The sequence below is a fragment of the Musca autumnalis genome, unplaced genomic scaffold, assembly GCF_047663935.1.
Source record: "Musca autumnalis isolate F117 unplaced genomic scaffold, ASM4766393v1 scaffold_4, whole genome shotgun sequence".
Classification (NCBI taxonomy): Eukaryota; Metazoa; Arthropoda; class Insecta; order Diptera; family Muscidae; genus Musca; species Musca autumnalis.
In genome coordinates, this window is record NW_027411977.1 from 66,937,224 (window position 1) to 66,957,033 (window position 19,810).

Below are 19,810 nucleotides of genomic sequence, written 5' to 3' on the forward strand. Positions count from 1 at the left end.
AGAGCAACTTATTGCCAATCTCACTAAGTCCCAATTTACATTAGGCGAGTTTACTTGCGGCAATTGTCAGTTTGTGGGTGGGAGAGGGTGTTGAGAGGCAAAGGGTTACCATATACCTCACTTCTCTCTCCATCAAACTGACAATTGCCGCATGTAAACTCGCCTAATGTAAATTGGGACTAACGATGGGTAATGCCGAAGGTCGTAAATTCACTTAATGTTGCATTCCAAGTATCCGTAAAATAACAATTTGTGGTTTTCGCTGTCTTAAAAAAATGTGGTATTTGCTATTACACGAACAAGCGAATGGGAATTTTGGAGTAAAGCAATAAACAAAAGTACATATGTATGTATGTACTATGTGAGTTGGTACTACTCTTTTCATACCTGCCGTTTTAAATTTTGCGACCATAAAACTCCAGCTAATACCCACGTTTACAGCCGTATATGTATGTATGTATGAAAATGTGTATTTGGGAATTACTGCTGAGGTATGCACAATGTTCATATATGCATTAAATACACAATACCCGACACCCATGCCTTCAGTTACTTAAACAAGTTCAGTTTGTTGACATCAAAGACTCGTAGAATTATGGCTTCAAGTGATTTCAATAAAATTTCTTCACATTGTGATGTGATTATTAAGATTTTTAAATTCTTAGACACCAGAGATCAAGTTATGCTGGCAACAGTAAATAACACGCTAAGGAGAATATTTCTGGACATGGTATGTCCAATAAATTATGAAACATTAATCATCAAGAGATTTCATAGATTGATTCACGCCAACTATATTGTATCCAACAATAATTGTACAAACCGCCATACAGTTTATGGCGATGATGGGCTTCTAAAATTCCTCGGTTGTTGGGGAGAAATTGTACACGAACTGACTACGGATAATCCCGTGCCAATGAATTATTTTCCGAATCTTATCAAGCTTAATTGCGAATTTGAGCGACTGATTGCTGAAGATATTACCCAGCTTGTTGTTAATCTACCAAACCTTGAAGATCTAGAAATAAGTGCTCAAAAATGTAAGAAAACTGGTGATTATATGTCGGCCGATATAATCCAGGAGTTGTTACGCCTTACAAATCTGAAGAGACTCGAACTAAGCACTTCTGACGACAGCTGTAACATAACATTTAAAGATTTTCGTGAAATTGTTACCAAATTACAGCTGGATATTTTGGAATTAAAAGTTGGCATATTACCTGAGAGCAATGAACTAGAACCTTTACTACCACCACCGTCACTGAAGCATCTCGCAGTAACAGTCGATACCGAAAATCCTGGAACATTTCTAAACGTTTTAAAGAATTTTGATAATCTCAAAACTTTAGAAATTGAATTTGTAGGTGAAGAGATGGAACCCATAACCAACGAGTTTGGTGCACTTACACAACTCAAAAACTTGAGTATATTCAATACAGAGTTTCCATATTCAACACGGAGCCTTATTTTACCACCAAATCTGGCCACACTACGCTTAATAGATTGCCAAAACTTAACATTTGATGCTTTGCAAGAATTCCTAGATGAAAATTCGCAACCACAACTCACAGAGTTGTTCGCCATGGGCACTTCCTTCCGCATCAGAGAATTTAAAGAGCTTAAAATTTCATCTAAAATAAAAAATCTGTTTATTAAAAACTTTGACTTGGAACAGTTTCGATCACCATTTGTCACAAATTCGGCATTAGAGCAGCTCGAATTGTGTAATTCACACAATTTGCGTATTGATGCATTAGATTCCATACGACTCAGCAGTCTAACTTTTTGTCAAAAACTCCATACGCTCGATGTATTTGGTCAATATTTATCTCTAGATACATTGCTTTGTTTAACAAATTTAAAAAAGCTCTCAATTTATGTACCGGTGCCCGAACAATGGTTATATATCACTCGAATTTTACAAGAGTTGTCTTCATTGCGTGAACTTAAAGTCCATCAAGTTTTACATCGTCCTGGACCATATCCGCCACTACCGCCAGCTGTTGTCACCAACGTTGTTGATCTGAAGGTTAAAACGCCGCGACCCGATACTAGTTTTACCTATGATTTTTGGCTTGATATGTTTTCTTTGAATCCCCAATTGGAATTAAAAATGAATATCAGTTTATATGGTCGCAAACGTCTACGAGATTTTATTGAATGCGAGAAATTTCCTAAGGATTTAAAGAAAATAATAATTCATGGATTTACTAAAGGTAAGTGTTCATCATTATTTTCATATGTTTATAATTTGAAATATTTAATTTGTCCCATAAGCTGAACTTCAAATTGGTTCCTACCTAAATCCTTATACATATTATGTATATGATTTTTGGCTTGATATCCTTATACATATTATGTATTTTTCTTTCCAATTGTTTGTACCTTGAAACGAAGAATTGGCCTTTTCATACTTATTTATTATTTTTAATTCACATCTTATTCGACCCACAACACTGTTATTTCTATTTGTGTATTTTACGTCCCACCGTACTGTAATTTTCCTTGCGGCAAAACATGACTTCTATGTACCTGTTAATAACAAAGGTATTTCCCTATTTCATAAAAATCTTTCTTGAAAATTTTACGCTGGTAACATCTTACCTTCAGGTGGTAAGAATTATTACATTATTTTTTACATGGCATGCATGAGGCAACAATTTTAACAACGCATACATTTTACCCAATTTTATGGGATTCACAAGAATTACTTTTTTAATTTTCAAATACAATACACACATAAACCTTTTTGGTACATTTATTGGCCTGTTCCCGTACTTTATAAAGTGGTAAAAGTCGTAAAAGTTGTAAAAGTCGTAAACGATTTTCATATAAATTTTGTGTACGGGAACGTAAAATGTGTAAAAGTGGTAAAAATTGTAAAAACTTTTTAGTTCTGGAACAGGGCTTATGTAAAACCGTACTTCTTTTTGTTCAAAAAGTACGCTTGTATAAAATGACTTCAAAAACGCAACACTAGATGTGAAAATTACGAATGAGAGTCAAAACGGAAACCACGTTTTTGAGCAGTCAAACCTTATCGTCTGAAAACGTTCTTTGTTGTTGAGAGGCAAAGGGTTACCATATGCCAACAATCGGCACACAAAAAGAACAATTTGAGCAAAAACTGGCACAATTACCAGGTAGATTTATCAGCCAACAACTACAACAAAAAAGCAGATCAGTACTGTGAAATGTCGAAAATGTTTTCCAAGAATAAAGCGACTCACAATATAATAAACGCATTATTACAAAAATCCATCAAAATTCACAATTTTTCTTTTAAAATTTTGTGTTTTCAATTACAACTTGTTTGATAGCTCGCAGTACATCAGCTGGGCTGATGCGATTACCTGTATGATTTTGCCATCATGGTACAATAATACAGGTAGCATTATCATGCCAGCTGATGGTAACATAATGTGTCAATAACATTAAATTTATGTCAAATTTTGACATCTTATGATGCCAACAATTGCCGATGCGGCTACCTGTGAATTTGTACCATGTGTGCCATGCATATGCAAGTTGGTGGTTTCGTCCTGGACCATATCCGCCACTACCGCCAGCTGTTGTCACCAACGTTGTTGATCTGAAGGTTAAAACGCCGCGACCCGATACTAGTTTTACCTATGATTTTTGGCTTGATATGTTTTCTTTGAATCCCCAATTGGAATTAAAAATGAATATCAGTTTATATGGTCGCAAACGTCTACGAGATTTTATTGAATGCGAGAAATTTCCTAAGGATTTAAAGAAAATAATAATTCATGGATTTACTAAAGGTAAGTGTTCATCATTATTTTCATATGTTTATAATTTGAAATATTTAATTTGTCCCATAAGCTGAACTTCAAATTGGTTCCTACCTAAATCCTTATACATATTATGTATTTTTCTTTCCAATTGTTTGTACCTTGAAACGAAGAATTGGCCTTTTCATACTTATTTATTATTTTTAATTCACATCTTATTCGTCCCACAACACTGTTATTTCTATTTGTGTATTTTACGTCCCACCGTACTGTAATTTTCCTTGCGGCAATTGTTAGAACGTTTTCACACGATAAGGTTTGCCTGCTCAAAAATGCGTTGTCCGTTTTGGTTCTCATTCGTAAATTGTGTCAGTGTTGAAACAAAATGTGGAAGTAAGTGAACGAAAAGGTACATAAAGTACCATACATACAACACTAGCATGTAAGATATTATCTACCTGTTTCATATTTTTTTACAAATAAAGGTGTTCTTCAAAACATGACTTCTATGTACCTGTTAATAACAAAGGTATTTCCCTATTTCATAAAAATCTTTCTTGAAAATTTTACGCTGGTAACATCTTACCTTCAGGTGGTAAGAATTATTACATTATTTTTTACATGGCATGCATGAGGCAACAATTTTAACAACGCATACATTTTACCCAATTTTATGGGATTCACAAGAATTACTTTTTTAATTTTCAAATACAATACACACATAAACCTTTTTGGTACATTTATTGGCCTGTTCCCGTACTTTATAAAGTGGTAAAAGTCGTAAAAGTTGTAAAAGTCGTAAACGATTTTCATATAAATTTTGTGTACGGGAACGTAAAATGTGTAAAAGTGGTAAAAATTGTAAAAACTTTTTTGTTCTGGAACAGGGCTTATGTAAAACCGTACTTCTTTTTGTTCAAAAAGTACGCTTGTATAAAATGACTTCAAAAACGCAACACTAGATGTGAAAATTACGAATGAGAGTCAAAACGGAAACCACGTTTTTGAGCAGTCAAACCTTATCGTCTGAAAACGTTCTTTGTTGTTGAGAGGCAAAGGGTTACCATATGCCAACAATCGGCACACAAAAAGAACAATTTGAGCAAAAACTGGCACAATTACCAGGTAGATGTATCAGCCAACAACTACAACAAAAAAGCAGATCAGTACTGTGAAATGTCGAAAATGTTTTTCAAGAATAAAGCGACTCACAATATAATAAACGCATTATTACAAAAATCCATCAAAATTCACAATTTTTCTTTTAAAATTTTGTGTTTTCAATTACAACTTGTTTGATAGCTCGCAGTACATCAGCTGGGCTGATGCGATTACCTGTATGATTTTGCCATCATGGTACAATAATACAGGTAGCATTATCATGCCAGCTGATGGTAACATAATGTGTCAATAACATTAAATTTATGTCAAATTTTGACATCTTATGATGCCAACAATTGCCGATGCGGCTACCTGTGAATTTGTACCATGTGTGCCATGCATATGCAAGTTGGTGGTTTCCCCGTTACTTGTGGTGATTTTTGACGTACAAAAACCATTGTTTAGGTAGGAATGTCAACTGCTTTAAAGAGCAGTACACATTGTCAGTTTTGAATGTCGATATTTCGCAGTTATCGATAACTGTCCAACCGTCCAGCAACCACAAAACATTTTGTGGTTGCATGATGAATGACAAAAATGAACGGCCACACTACACGCAGAGAAAAAATATTTTTCGCTTTTGTTGGAACAAAAATATATGTTTTGGTTCCAAAAATGTATTTGTTTTGTTCAAACATTGTAATCCAAATCCAAAAATACCATCTTTTGTTCCAAACATAGAAAACAAAAACAACTTTCGAATTTCCGCAATATTGTTAAAATCGTTAACAATACCGATTGTTGGAAATATCATAATCTAATTTTGTTTACAAAAAGTATTGTCAATACAGAAAACCAGCCCAGAAAATTTTGATTTGAGTGCATATACTTCTCATATACACTTTTCGCATAACTTGGATATAAATGTCGCGTATAATATTGCAATCATTGATGAACACAATACATGGTTTGCTGCATTGGCTGACAACAAAGACAAACAAAAAGCCACAAGAACCCACCACAACATAAGGAATAATTAAACACCATAACAAACATGAAAAGGAAAGAAGAATGAAACAAAACAGAAACAAATAAAAACAAGAGTCTCACAAGTACATACACACAAAAAAAGGTAAAGGCAGCATGTCATACAAACACACCACAACTCACCAAAATTGTTTTTTCAACACGGCATCGAATAGCGAGAGAAGAGAAACAAATTTTCGAAGAAAAGAGAGAAATATTGTTCAGTTGACACAAACTATTTTTGGATTTACAATACTAAATGAGGAATCCAACAATATGTTAACAATACATATTTTGCTCTTGGAATATTGTTGGATCAAACATATTTTTTTCTCTGCGTGTAGCAAGCAACAACAAAGCTGTCATTCAAAACTGGCAATGTGTACTCAGCTTAAGGTAAAAATCGCTACAGAGCTATGGTGCGTATGTGGCTATAGCGATTTTTACGTCGGAACAGTTGGCATCCCTGTGCCTCACCTCTCTCTCCATCAAAAGTGTAATTGCCACAAGGAAAATTGGCTAATATAAATATGGACTAGAAATGGCACAATAATACTGATGGTGTTTTGTGTCCGTCTCAACGAGAAGAAACAACACCATTGGCAATTGCCACGTGATTTAGAAAGAAATATGCATGTTATTCGTTTTCTTTGTTCGTTTTGTGCTTAAAGCAGCACTGCTCAGAGCGGTGTTTTATTACGCATCCAATTCTCTTTCGGTTTTGTTGAAACAGAACTAAATAATATTTTTTCTACATTTTTATTCTCTCCACCATTATATGGTGCAGTGTTGCCAGTATTTTTCAGCCCTTTTTCCCAAACTTCTCTAAAATTTTTCACCAAAATTCCCCAGATTTTATTGAATTTCTTCAAAAAAAATCCCCAAACACTTTTAACAAATAATTAGGAAAAAAGTCAAAAGTAGTTTTATACCCTAGACAGACGGCAGCGTTAATTTGCATTAACCCTGCGTTTACACATGACAGGACAGTTTACTACATGTATTGATTGTCAAAAACCCAAAACATCCCTGTGTGACGTAGGCGTCCAGACAACTGCAAAAACAGTTGTAAAATTATGAATGAAAATCGTCTATTTCTTTTTGTTTTCCGTTCACATGTTTTGTTTTTGGTCATGTTCTTTTGTTTTTAACACATTTCAATTACTATCTCACTTATTTGTACAAAAATTCCAAAAATTTGTCTTCCCTGCTGTCTGTGAAAAAATGATGGACAGCTGGAGACAGCCGACAAATGTATGTATGTATGTATGTGTTAGTAAATCAGAGTTGTATTTGCCGCCAGATTGTCTTGTGTAAACGCCTAGTAACTACCTTAATTCAAATTAATTCATGTATTATCCACATTCTTAAAGTATGTTTACAATTACGAAATCCACTCGATTTCAACTGTCAATTCTATTGCTTAAATTTCAAATGAAATCCAATGGATTTCAGATGAGTTTTCATTTGACATATACACAAAGGAATTGACAGTTCAAATTGAGTGGATTTCGTAAATGTAAACCAAGCATTAATGCACACAATCAAAGGGAATTTAAAGTGAATTTAGGTATTTCAATATGGCAATGCTGTAAAAGAGAGCCCATATTCATGTAGGAGAGAGAGAGAGAGCGCATTCATGCTCAGAGACCCAATTTACATAGCAAACAACAACAAAACAGTTGTTTACCAGCAATCAGCTGTTCAGTTTAAATGCAGAAACTGTCGTCTGTCACTTAAAATTAAATGCATTTCTTAATACAAATTAACGCTGCCGTATATCTAGGGTATTGTTTTACTATTCATGCATGCATTTTATTTTACACTAGCATGTGCCTTTTTTAAAAATTTCTTTTTCTTAAGTGTTCTTTTAATTATTCTCTACGTATACATCAAACATTTTGTTGAAAATTTCTTCGTTTTAATATAATTACAGAGCTTATAAAGTTAACATCTCTACAATTTTTTTCTTAAGAAACATGCATTTTCGGTTGTGTTGAAAAACCCTCACTGATAAAAACTTAAATTTCGATATAATAATTGGTCCTAGCTCAACGAAATTTTACACAAAGTTAGCTGACAATAGCTTCGTTCCCGTACTTTTTAATGGTAAAACTCGTAAAAGAGAGAACTGCAAAAATTTTTTTCTCACACACAAGTTTTTTGAAATGGTTCGGGAACGGAAAAATGGAAAATATGTCAAAAAAAACTGGAACAAATGTCAAAGTCGGCGTATCAGCCAATCAGACGCCGGCAAACATGTTACTATTTTTAAAGCATAGTACACACGGTCCAACAAAACTGACAGTCAACGCACTTTTACGGCAATTTTCTGGCAAATAAAAACTTTTTGTTAGCTAAAAATGATTGAAATACAACATTTAAGGTATTATTTAGTGATTAGGAAAGTAATTATTCAGCTAGACTTTGATATTAACGAAATAGACCTCGATGACTGTCAGTTTTGTTGGACCGTGTGTACTATGCTTTACTCGCCCAAATTTGTCGTGTAAAAAGTTTTTAAAGAGAGCGTCATTCAGCGCCATTTTTGTTTAAAGAGAAGTGAACATTTTACCATAGACTAATAAAAAGATAGACGTCGGAATGCTCTCACCGAGTATGTTCGAATTGAGTATGCTTAAAGAGGTACTCAAAATAAAATGCCAAAAAATACAAGTTAATAAATATTTTGTTCTGGCAAAAGGCAACTTGGGGTTAGTTTTTGACTGGAACAATATCCTCAGACAAAAATATCCATGAAAATATTGTCATTTTCGCCAAAAAACGTCTTCGAACTTTTTTGAGTTTTCGTGTTTGAGTAGGTTTACGGCGCAAAATTGAGTATTCCTCCGTCTATCTTTTTATTAGTCTATGATTTTACAACTTTTGAGTGTACGGGAACGCTTTTTCGAGTAAAATGTGTAAAAATTGTAAAAGCTTTTTAGTTCTGGAACACAGCTTGTAAGTTTAGCATTTGACAAGCGTTTTAATAAGCGTTTAAGATATCCGGCACAGGTCTTTTTAACATTAAAGCCTGGATTCGATTTCAAAATTCGAGGACAATTTATTATAAGCTGTTCCCGGGCCCATTTTATCGCTTTGAAAACTTAGATTAAGCATATTTATCTCTTTTATAATTGGGACCATGAATGTTAAATAAAGTTTAATTTCATCATTGCTTATCAATCCAGAAATCATTTGACAGTTAAGTCCCATTCAACAGTTGAAATTGTGAAAAAATTGTAATTCAATTCAACCCATTGCTCTAGTACACGATCAATTGCATGATAACACTTCAAAGCTGTTAAAAATTATACCAACTGTGACCATTTAGTATATGATACATGTTATTTTTGCGTTACGCGTGCGCTATTATTAAAAAAGTTCAGATAATCTGAAATAATTACTCAAAAAGAATTTCCCCAAAATAGGGATACGCAGTGAAATGCAATAATCGGTTTTTCGATTATACGGTTTTAGTGAAAAACTTAAAACTCGATTTTCGGTTAGTCGATTATTTGAGACTGTACTAAAAGTGGTGCTTCGATTATTCGTTAACCGCGGAAAACCGATCATAATCGAATATAATTTTGATTCAATTTGTGATGTACATATGTACAAAAAAGTACCGTCCATTACGCGGTTTTAGCACACCCAATAGTCAACTACGACTAATAGTCGTCCACGATTAATAGTCGACTACGAATAATAATAGACTACAACAATGGTCGACTACGAATAATAGTTGACTACGATTTTCGAAAGTCGATTAAGAATAATCGGTTTTACGGTTTTCGCACAGTCAATAGTCGACTACGATTTTTAAAGATTTTACGGCTAATAACCATTTATCGATTAACCGAAATCGGTTTTACGTATCCCTACCCCAAAAATCCCCAAATATTTTTCAGATTTCCCCAAAAATTCCGCAATTCTCCAAGTCGAATTATTTTTCCCCATTTCAGAAAAAAAATTGCCCAATTTGGGGGAAAATCCCCAATACTGGTAACGCTGATATGGAGAGTATACTTAATAGGTGTTTTCGTTTACTCAGTAATTTGTACAAATTTGTACAAGTCCCGTAACTTCTTGTAAACGACTAAGGTGATAAACAAAAAGGTCGACACATATCACCTTTTTGTTTATCACCTTTGCCGCAGGGTAAATATCTGGTTAATGGTGAACTTGCCAGGTCTAAAGTCACATTGGTATGGTCCAATTATTTCGTTGACCATTGGCTTTAGTCGTTCCCACAATATCCCTGACACTATCTTATAGGCAATAGGGAGAAGGCTTATGTCCCTATAGTTGAAGCATACGGTATTATCTCCTTTCTTGTGGACGGGACAGAGAATGCTCAGGTTCCAATCGACTGGTACGCGTTCTTCCTGCCAGATGGTGCTAACTAGCTAATGCATACACCTTATCAGCGCGTCGCCTCCGGTTTTAAACTGCTCAGCTGGTAAGCCATCGGCTCCTGCAGCTTTATTATTCTTCAGCCGGTTGATTGCTGCTTTTACCTCATCTTGGCCGGGCGGTATACATTCTATACCATCTTCTGGGATTGGATCTGTGGTATCATCGTCTTCGCTACTATTGGATACCAGAAAATTGGAGAAATGTTCCTTCCATATCCTGAGCACGCTATCTGTATCTGTTATCAGATTACCTTGCTGGTCTCTACAGGAGGATGTGCCTGTACCATAGACTAATAAATTCATAGACATTTATTTGCTCTCAGCATTTATCTTCGAAATTTTCGAAAATTGGTAGATGGCGTTAGTAGGTGCTAGTAGTTTTATTTAAAGTTACTATAGATTTTAAACTATTTATTCTGATAAAAGACAAAATATGGATAATCTTTGGTCAGATCTACATCCCCATGTAAACAAATTCAACAAAATATTGTAATTTACCCCAAAACATTGTGTGAAAAGATCAGGCACTGTGCATACCGGCGACACCTACAAAAAAGAAGCACACTACAACTCTCTTTGTCTATGAATTTATTAGTCTATGCTATATGCCACATTTTTCTCTTCGGTAGCAGCACGACACTCTTGGTCATACCATGAATTCCTTTGTGGAGGTCTCTGGAATCCAAGTATGGATTTTGCGGCTGTTTGCTTGGAGTGGGCAATATTTTGCCATTGTGTTGTTATGTTATCGGGTCAAGGAGTGCTCTCGTTAAGCAATTGGGCTAGTTGAGAGGAATATGCTGTGGCTATCTGTTGTGTTTGCAGCCTATCGATGTCCAACTTCCGCGTTGTGTCTGTTCGTGCTTTATTTGCAACGTTTAGACGGGTACGTACCTTTGCTGCAACAAGGTAGTGGTCCGAATCAATGTTTGCACCTCGGAACGATCGTACATCCAACACGCTCGATGAATGTCTTCCATCTATCACAACATGATCACTCTTACCATAAAAAAAGTAAAGGAACAGAGCTTATGTTGTCATGGAAGTTGTCTGCTACGTGTCTTCAAAGTTGTCTCCAATCCATTGAAGACGGCTCGACGACAGCCCTTTGCGATCATCGACGACATTTTCACACAAATGTAGCAAACCTCGTGTACGATAAGTTGAGCGACAAGGTAAGCGAAGTTGTCTTCATGGACAATAGACTGAACATTAACTTTAACCAAGGCACATTGCAAGACATTTTCGTTCAGAATTTCACACATCGCACATGAAAGAGTGACAAATTTGGTGACACCGTCTGTTTAAAGACAATTTAGACATTTTTCGTTGATGAATGGTCATTACAGATTCAATACTGGGTATGCTCACTTGCTCTCAGTAAGCGCTCATTGGCTATCTCTAACATATACACACATTTATAAATGGTGGTGGTTTATTGAAAGGTATAGATATACCAAACACAAAAGCAACAACCGACACATAGGTACATAAAAAATTCCAAAGAAGTGCACAAAAGACTTTAATAAAAGAAAAACTCAATGAAATAATTTATAAAAAGTCACACTTTTAAAAAGAAATAAATATTTAGAAACATAGAAAATGTGTATTATTTCACAACTAAGGAGAAGCGTTCAATTCTCCTTAGTTGTGAAATACTACACATTTTCCTCAAAGTTGAAATCATCAGCTGGAAAAACACAGGGTAAAAACAAAAACACGTCATGTGGCAGTTGCCAAACACATGCACAGGACTTTTTTGTACAAAAGAGAAGAAAACTGTGTTTGCTACTCGTGATAATTGTAAAAAGTTTTAATAAGCTTTTTTAGTCGGAACTATTTCTACAAAATTACAATCGAACCTTGATTATCCGGAATAGAAAAGACATATTGGACTTCTTTCCAGTACCTCTATTATCCGTATTAAACTTCATTATCCGGGAGTAAAAACCTACCTTCCTCTTAATTTAATTACTCAAACAAAATCGAAAAAAAAAAACAAAAATGGAGTAACTAAAAGGATATGAATAATATGAGACAATTGGAACCAAAAAATATTTTTATACCCTCAGCCTTTAGGCTAGAAACGGTATATACACTTTGATACGACCAAAAATGTGCCTCATCGGAGTCGATTTAGCCATGTCGGTCCGCCCGTCTGTCTGGCTGCTGCGCACGATAACTCTCGAACGGATCAACCGATTCGAAGCAAATTTTGGGTATGGTCCACTTCTTCCGGTACCTCCCCACGAAAGTTCAAAATTTTCCTGTAAAATGGTGTGAACGATAACTCTCGAAGGGAGCAATTGATTTGGTCCAAACTTCGCCCATCGTATTATTCCTTCCATGTATATATCGGGTTTAAATATGGACTACTTTGGGTACCTCCCTCCCACACAAAATTCGGATAAAGTGAATTTTATGAGCTCCTCTCGATTCGTTCTTAAATTTTTCAGGAGGTTGTTCTTGCGGCTGCCTTTATAACGGTACAATTTCTTTCTTGCGCAAGTCCTGACGGCACCAACGAAAATGGCAAATCCGCAAGATAGCGTCGGTGTCATGCTTAAGTGTTCCATACGCCATTTTTGACATTTTGAGATAAAGGTACCTTACAAGGTTTTGAACCATGCCCTTTCAGATTTTTTGGTCGGATTTTCTCTATCTCTTATAGTTTCTGAGATATCCAGATGCCAATGTGTTCCATATCAGATTTGTGACCCAAAAAATCTTGTCTTTTTGTTCCATATCCATAAAGCCTGGCGTATGGAACAAAACAACTTTGAACTTTTTAGTTCCATATCCATGTCGTTTGGCGTATGGAACAAAAAGAGACAACAACGAATTGTTCCGCACCAAAAATGATGGCGTTTGGAACAAAAAATTGCCAATTTTTGCCAAATTACGAATAATGTGGCGCATGGAACAAATTGTTTTAAAGGACTTGGTTTAAAAACTGATGAATAATAGTTTCTAAATCCAAATAATTTTGAATTTTGTATTGTTATATGAATACGAAAATGTATCAATCGTTTAAACAAAAAATCCCTAGTTTAAAAACAACATTTTGATGTAAGTCCACAAAAATATACTTAAAAACGTCCATTCGACCTGAAGCTAGTATGGACACCGACTATAAAAATGGTATTATAAGAAAAACGCGTTTAAAGGTTTTATGTTACCTTAGAAATGCAAAATATCAATCCGTTTTGTCCGATCGTAATTTTTACCACAAAAAAATAGTGATAAGTGGAGGAAATCCCTTAAATAAATGTTAAGGAAACCTATAATAATGGTCCTTATTGTATTTATATGAGAAAAATAAATATTTCATTTAAAGTCCTGATTTTCAAACTCCACAGTAGCACTTCATATAAGGGAGGTGGAACACGATTGATAAAAGGTGTTTTGGTTGAAATGTGACAAAACGTGTTCCATGTGACACAAAATGCCAAAAACATGAAAAAAAGATTCCATGGAACAATTCAGCAACCTTTTACAATTGTAAAAATTGGCCATAACTTCTAGACTATCACAGATATCTGACTAAAATAAACTATTGATATATTCTATGAGTTTAGCTAAGTAGAACTGAGCTCTTAAAGTATTGGATTATTGCACCATTTTTATCCTGTATGGCCTTAAACATTAACTTGCGTTTTTCTCGAATCAGGCAAATGGCGTATGGAACACTTAAGCATGACACCGACGATAGTTTTTGCAGGGAGTTTCTGATTGGTGCAGACTTTGCACATGGTATTATTTCATCCAGTCATGTATCAGGTTGGAATATGGACTATATCGGTCCACTACTTCGGGTAGCTCCCTAGGAAAAAGTGATGTTTAAGATCTCCTCTGTAGTGGGATTCTGTAACTCATTTTTGCTGTTAACGATAATTGTCGGTAAAATTAAAATGCTTATAATTTCGATAATTAACGAAATTTTTCGGTAAGTTAACGATGAATAAAAAGTAGTCGCTAGCCTCTACCGACACAAACAGTGATGCCAACTTTCTTTATGTTTTAGTCATAATTTTGCGATTTAATTTTACCGATTTTTGTCGGTAACAGCAAAAATGAGTTACAGAATCGCACTACTGGTATAGTTTTGATTCTTTCTTTATTCAGTATGTTTTTTTAGCGGCCTCATTTAAAACGGTACAATTTTTTTCGGGAGTCAGTAATTACTTCCTCAGATAATGGCCAAAAAGCTCCAAACCCCTAAAACATACTAAAATGACATACTAAAATGACTATAACTCTAAAACTGTGCCGATTAACCCTGCAAGCAAAAACGTTCTGCATCCACCTGTTTCCTTAATCTCAGTTTTACCCTTGGTGGATGCTGCTTTAAATTAAGTATAATTGCTTTGACCTATACTGATAATTTTCTGAGGGAATATTTCGTAGCCCCAAGGGAGACTAAATACCAAATTTCAGTCTGTTTGATAAAATAATGTTGCTGAAACCTTTAAAATACCGAAAATCGGTAGGTACCGTTCTATAGAGGCTATAGCAAAACGTGGACATTAGGGTTATCACTTTTTTACAACTTAAGATGTTATGCAATCTTAGGTAAAAACCCAAAATATCATACAGGGATACGAGCCTGTATGATATTTTGAGTTTTTACCTAAGGCCGCCATCAGACCATCTGCTTTTTCACATGTATGACATCAGCTTTTCCGCATATTAGTATACCCAAAGTGACAACATTCATGTGAAAAAGCAGATGGTCTGATGGCAGCCTAAGATTGCTTAACATCTTAATCACACTGTGCAACAAAATAGAGGTGAAAGTCTGGGGAACGAAAAATTCCTCTTTGGGAAGAAATGCCCTGGTGAGTATATTAAGAACCCCGAAGGACAGATCCGCCGTGAGTCGAACTTCCGCGTTATGGCAAGCTTTGTCCCACCGTCAGGCATATTAGATGTAATTTTAGGGCTCCGCGAAAAATGGCCCCAGGAAATATGGCCCCAAATGGCATTGTGAAAAATGGCCCCTAATTTGGGGTGAAACTGTATAATGAATTTTGACCCCAATATACCTCGAACAATTTCCCCCCAAAATAATGCAATATTGCCCCAGCAATAAAATGAAAAATTGCCCCAAGTTTGGGGTAATTTTGCCTAATGAAGTTTTACCCCAAAATAAAAAATGCAATTTCGCCCCAAAACTTTTATAATTTTTATTGGTAATATAAAAACAACCAATTGAAGTATCGTTTAAATTTTCTATGCAGTAAGGACAAATAAAATGTTTCGATTTACCCAATGTTGAACAACACTTTAACTGTTTGCAAGGAAGCATCACAACAATTTAATATATATTCACGCCATTTCTTCTAACTTTCTGATAAAAATCTAAATATATCGACACAATTAAAACAGATACAATTTTTATATATAATAATTAAGCGGGGAAAGATTGTATGATTAATAAATCGGAGAAGCCACTAGAGAAAATTAAAAAATCGCGCGATGTAATACTTGTGAAGGAGCATAGGTGATAAAAATCGATTTCAATCAGTTCATAATATCTGTTGTTGTTTTAAAAATTGATTTCAAATTTGTGAATGAGCATTGGTGAGATTGTTTAAAAAATCGCGCGATTTTTTAAACAATCTCACCAATGCTCATTCACAAATTTGAAATCAATTTTAAAAACAAAAACAGATATTATGAACTGTTTGAAATCGATTTTTATTTGTAATACTTGTGAAGGAGCATAGGTGAAATTTTTTTAAAAATCGTGCGATTTTTTAAACAGTCTCACCAATGCTCATTCACAAATTTGAAATCAATTTTTAAAACAACAACAGATATTATGAACTGATTGAAATCGATTTTTATCTGTAATACTTGTGAAGGAGTATCGCGCGATTTTTAAAACAATCTCACCAATGCACAGTGGAAAAAAATACCGATATAGCGCGCCAAAAGTGAAAAAAATTACATACGCCAATTTAAAAATTATTAGTGCAGTATTGATCTAAGGTGTCCACTGAATCTAACGGAAGTTAAAATAATTTGTTTTCCATCAGTCAGAGCGGAATAACTGTTCATTTTTCGTTTAAAATTTATGAACTGGTTTTCATAATATATTTTAATAGTAAATTGGCGATCGTCTCTTGCTGTCTTCCTACAAAGTAATTTTAAAGCTTTATTGTATTAAATATTTCTTGAAGACAGGTGAATTAAAATATACTGAATATAAGATGTTATTTATTTTAACTTGGATTTTACACTTAAAACATGTGACATCCGATTTGTTTCATCTTGAGTACTTTGTTAAAGCTATAACTACGGAGTGTCGCAGGATGGCGCCTAGATTTTTTATTTTATTTTTAGTACACATAGTTCATAACAAATTTGCGAAATTTTAGCTGCAACAAACTGCAACAAATTTTTTTATAATCATATTTAAAAAAAATATCAATTATGCCATTATTTTGTATATTTCGCACCATATCTCCAAAACTGTTACATTTTTCGTTGACTTTTCTTTAGAAAAATATATAAAATAAAATTTTTGGCACATTTTTCAAAGAAAATTTGATAAATATATCAACAATGCATTGATATCCCAAATATGAAAATAAACAGCCTGTGAACATTGCCTGAAATATGTTTTGCATAAACTATGATATGAAATACAGCCTAAACAACATGAAATAAATATTTCAGAGTTTCAGAATGTTCTAAGGAATTACTGAGCACATTATTTTAACAATTTTTGCTAAATGTTACTTGTTTGAAGTCCCAGTAGTTTAGCTGCTACTGACCATAATTTCAGAAATAAGATAAACTTCCATATATTTTATCTTTTATATTATAAAATTGCCATATATATTAATAAATGAATTAAAATTATCCTTTTTGAACTAAAAATATACAACTCATGGATAAACATACGATAAAATATTGATTTTTATTTTTGGCGCGCTAAATCGGTACTTTTTTCTACTGTGCAATGCTCCTTCACAAGCATCACAAGCATTTTTCGCGGAGCCTAATTTTAGTGGGTAGTGAGTCAATCAACATGGAAATAACCATTTATACGTAATATTTAATCATTCAATAAACATATATACGTACATTCGTACCGCGTAATCAATTCTAAATAAACCCTTTATTTGACCATGGAAGTTTTGAGGAGGTCGGCAAAATAATGGGTGATCGATCATTCGTCTTCAGTCGGACAAATAAGCTATTCATTCAGTTTGTCATTTATCGATATAATTGTTTCTGCACTGAACTAGTTCTCAATAAATGAATGATTTGTATTTCTCTTGTATTTTCAGATGTCGATGAAGTAAAACGCGATTCTAAATCAGTATATGATGATATTCACTACTTTACCGATCTAAATGAATATGAAGTCCTGGACCCGGATGAGTACAACATAATAATGTCTAGAAATATAAAATAAATGTACAAAAAAAATACTCTTGTTTTTTTTCATTTTCAAATATAAAGGTAAAATAAATCAAATAATAAAAGCAAAATATTACAAACCCTTACAATGATTCATTGTCAATGAGATACAGTTTATTTTAATTTTATGGTATATCTAGGATCAACATGAAGGATGATGCAGTTATGCATCCGTTCAATCTCTTCGTAGTTGTTGATCACCAAAGTAAAGTTTAGTCTTGAGTTACATCTTCTTGATATATAAAAGAGCTTAGTGATAACTGAGCGACTGACAGATCATAGCACAGATGAAACGGGTAAAGCTAAAAGCTTACAATTTTATGTGTTGGTTGTTCTTGTTGATAAGGTTGGGTACGAAAAGTACTGAAAATTACTAAATATGGTACCCTTTGTATTAGACAAACAAGAAGAGCTAAAATTCTGAAATTTGGAAAGAGGGTCTCTGATAAAAAGTTGGAAAGATTTACCAAAGGGTTTGTGGAAATTCGACCTATAAATGTACGAAAAGCACTAAAATGTACTTGATTTGTTACCAATTGTATATTATGAACAGTTAGTCCCAATTTACATTAGGCGAGTTTACTTGCGGCAATTGTCAGTTTGTAGGTGAGAGAGGGTGCTGAGAGGCAAAGGGTTACCATATGCCTCACCTCTCTCTCCTACAAAATGACAATTGCCGCAAGTAAACTCGCCCAATGTAAATTGGGACTTATAGCTTGAATCTTGAAATTTGGTATGGGAATCAAAATTGGGAAGTGTTGTTGATATAAGGAAATGGTTTTTGGAAGTTCGTACTTACTGTGTACGATAACTACTAAATTTGATACATTTTTGATTTTGGAGAACGGATGGGACTGGAAGAGCTGGAGCGAAAGATTAATGTTGAAGTGCAAGATTGCGATATGGGGGTAGTTTTTGAAATTCGTATTTATGTGTACGAAAATCGCAAAATGGTACTAAATTTGTTACAATTCGGATTTGTGTGAACGGATGAAACTGGACACTTGAAATTTGGAATTAAAATTACTGCTGAAGTGTAGGATTGAGATATGGCTGTAGTTTTGGAAATTCGTACTGTTGGAATGCAGGATAGAGGTAGTTTTGTAAATTCATACTAAAGTGTATGAAAGGTAGTGAATGGTACTACAATTGATACAATTTGGATTTGAGGGAACGGATGGAGGCGGAATCCTGAAATTGGGAATTCAGTTTACTGTTGGAGAGAAGGATTGAACATTGAAATTTGAACCGAATCTTTCTGTGGGAGTGAGGGATTGAGGTTGTTTTGGTTATTCGTACTAATGGGAATGAAAAGTATTAAATGGTACTAAATTTGGTACAATATTAATTTGCGTGAACCGAAAGAGCTGGAATCCTGAGATTTGGAAATAAGATTACTGTTGGAGGATTGTGGTGGGAAGGTAGTTTTGGAAATTCGTACTTATGTGCACCAAATGGTACTTAATTTGGAATATTTTGGATATGTGTGAATGGATATAGTTGGAAATTTGAAATCAAGAGCACCGTTGAGATATGGAGGAAGTTGCTGAAACTCGTACTTATGTGTAGGAAAACTGATAAGGGGAACTAAATTTGAAATTAAATTTGGAACCGTTAGGTATTTGCTACAATATGAAACAGATATTTTGAATTTTAGCATTAGGATCACGGTAGAGATTTCGGAAATTAGTGCTTATGTGTACGAAAAGTACTAAATGATACTAAATTTAATATGGGTTTAAGGATTTGGGATTCGAAAATTTAGTATTAAGGTCGCTGTTGGTGTGTATGGATGAAATATGTTTGTGGTTCTGGAAATACGTACCATAAGCATCAAAAATAGAACACCTTTGTATATAAGTTGTAATGTATAATATATTGAAAAATATATACAATAATAGCATACAAATAACATTGAAGCACATTTAAACATTTAATAATTACCTGCAACATTTTGGGTATTTTACTACTAATAAGGAAGCCACACAACTATTTTTTTAATATATACATGTCCGTATTTATAACCCTTCTGTAGTTAAATGTTGGTCGCTATCTGACAGATAACAGGTTTTTATT

General features: G+C 34.2%; 1 protein-coding gene across 1 annotated transcript; it reads left to right on the forward strand.

Annotated features, from left to right (window-relative positions):
- The first annotated feature begins 550 nt into the window (after window positions 1-550).
- Window positions 551-17,840, forward strand: LOC141400626 (uncharacterized). Its single transcript, XM_073979920.1, has 2 exons — window positions 551-2,216; window positions 17,602-17,840. Exons 1-2 carry the CDS (start codon window positions 596-598, stop codon window positions 17,727-17,729), a joined length of 1,749 nt encoding a protein of 582 aa, XP_073836021.1. The 5' UTR covers window positions 551-595; the 3' UTR covers window positions 17,730-17,840.
- The last annotated feature ends 1,970 nt before the right edge of the window (window positions 17,841-19,810 follow it).

Excerpts from the sequence above, each read along its gene's own strand:
- LOC141400626 (XM_073979920.1), top strand. The coding sequence starts at position 596 with ATGGCTTCAAGTGATTTCAATAAAATTTCTTCACATTGTGATGTGATT. Across the intron at positions 2,217-17,601 it reads AATTCATGGATTTACTAAAG|ATGTCGATGAAGTAAAACGC; the intron begins GTAAGTGTTCAT and ends TTGTATTTTCAG.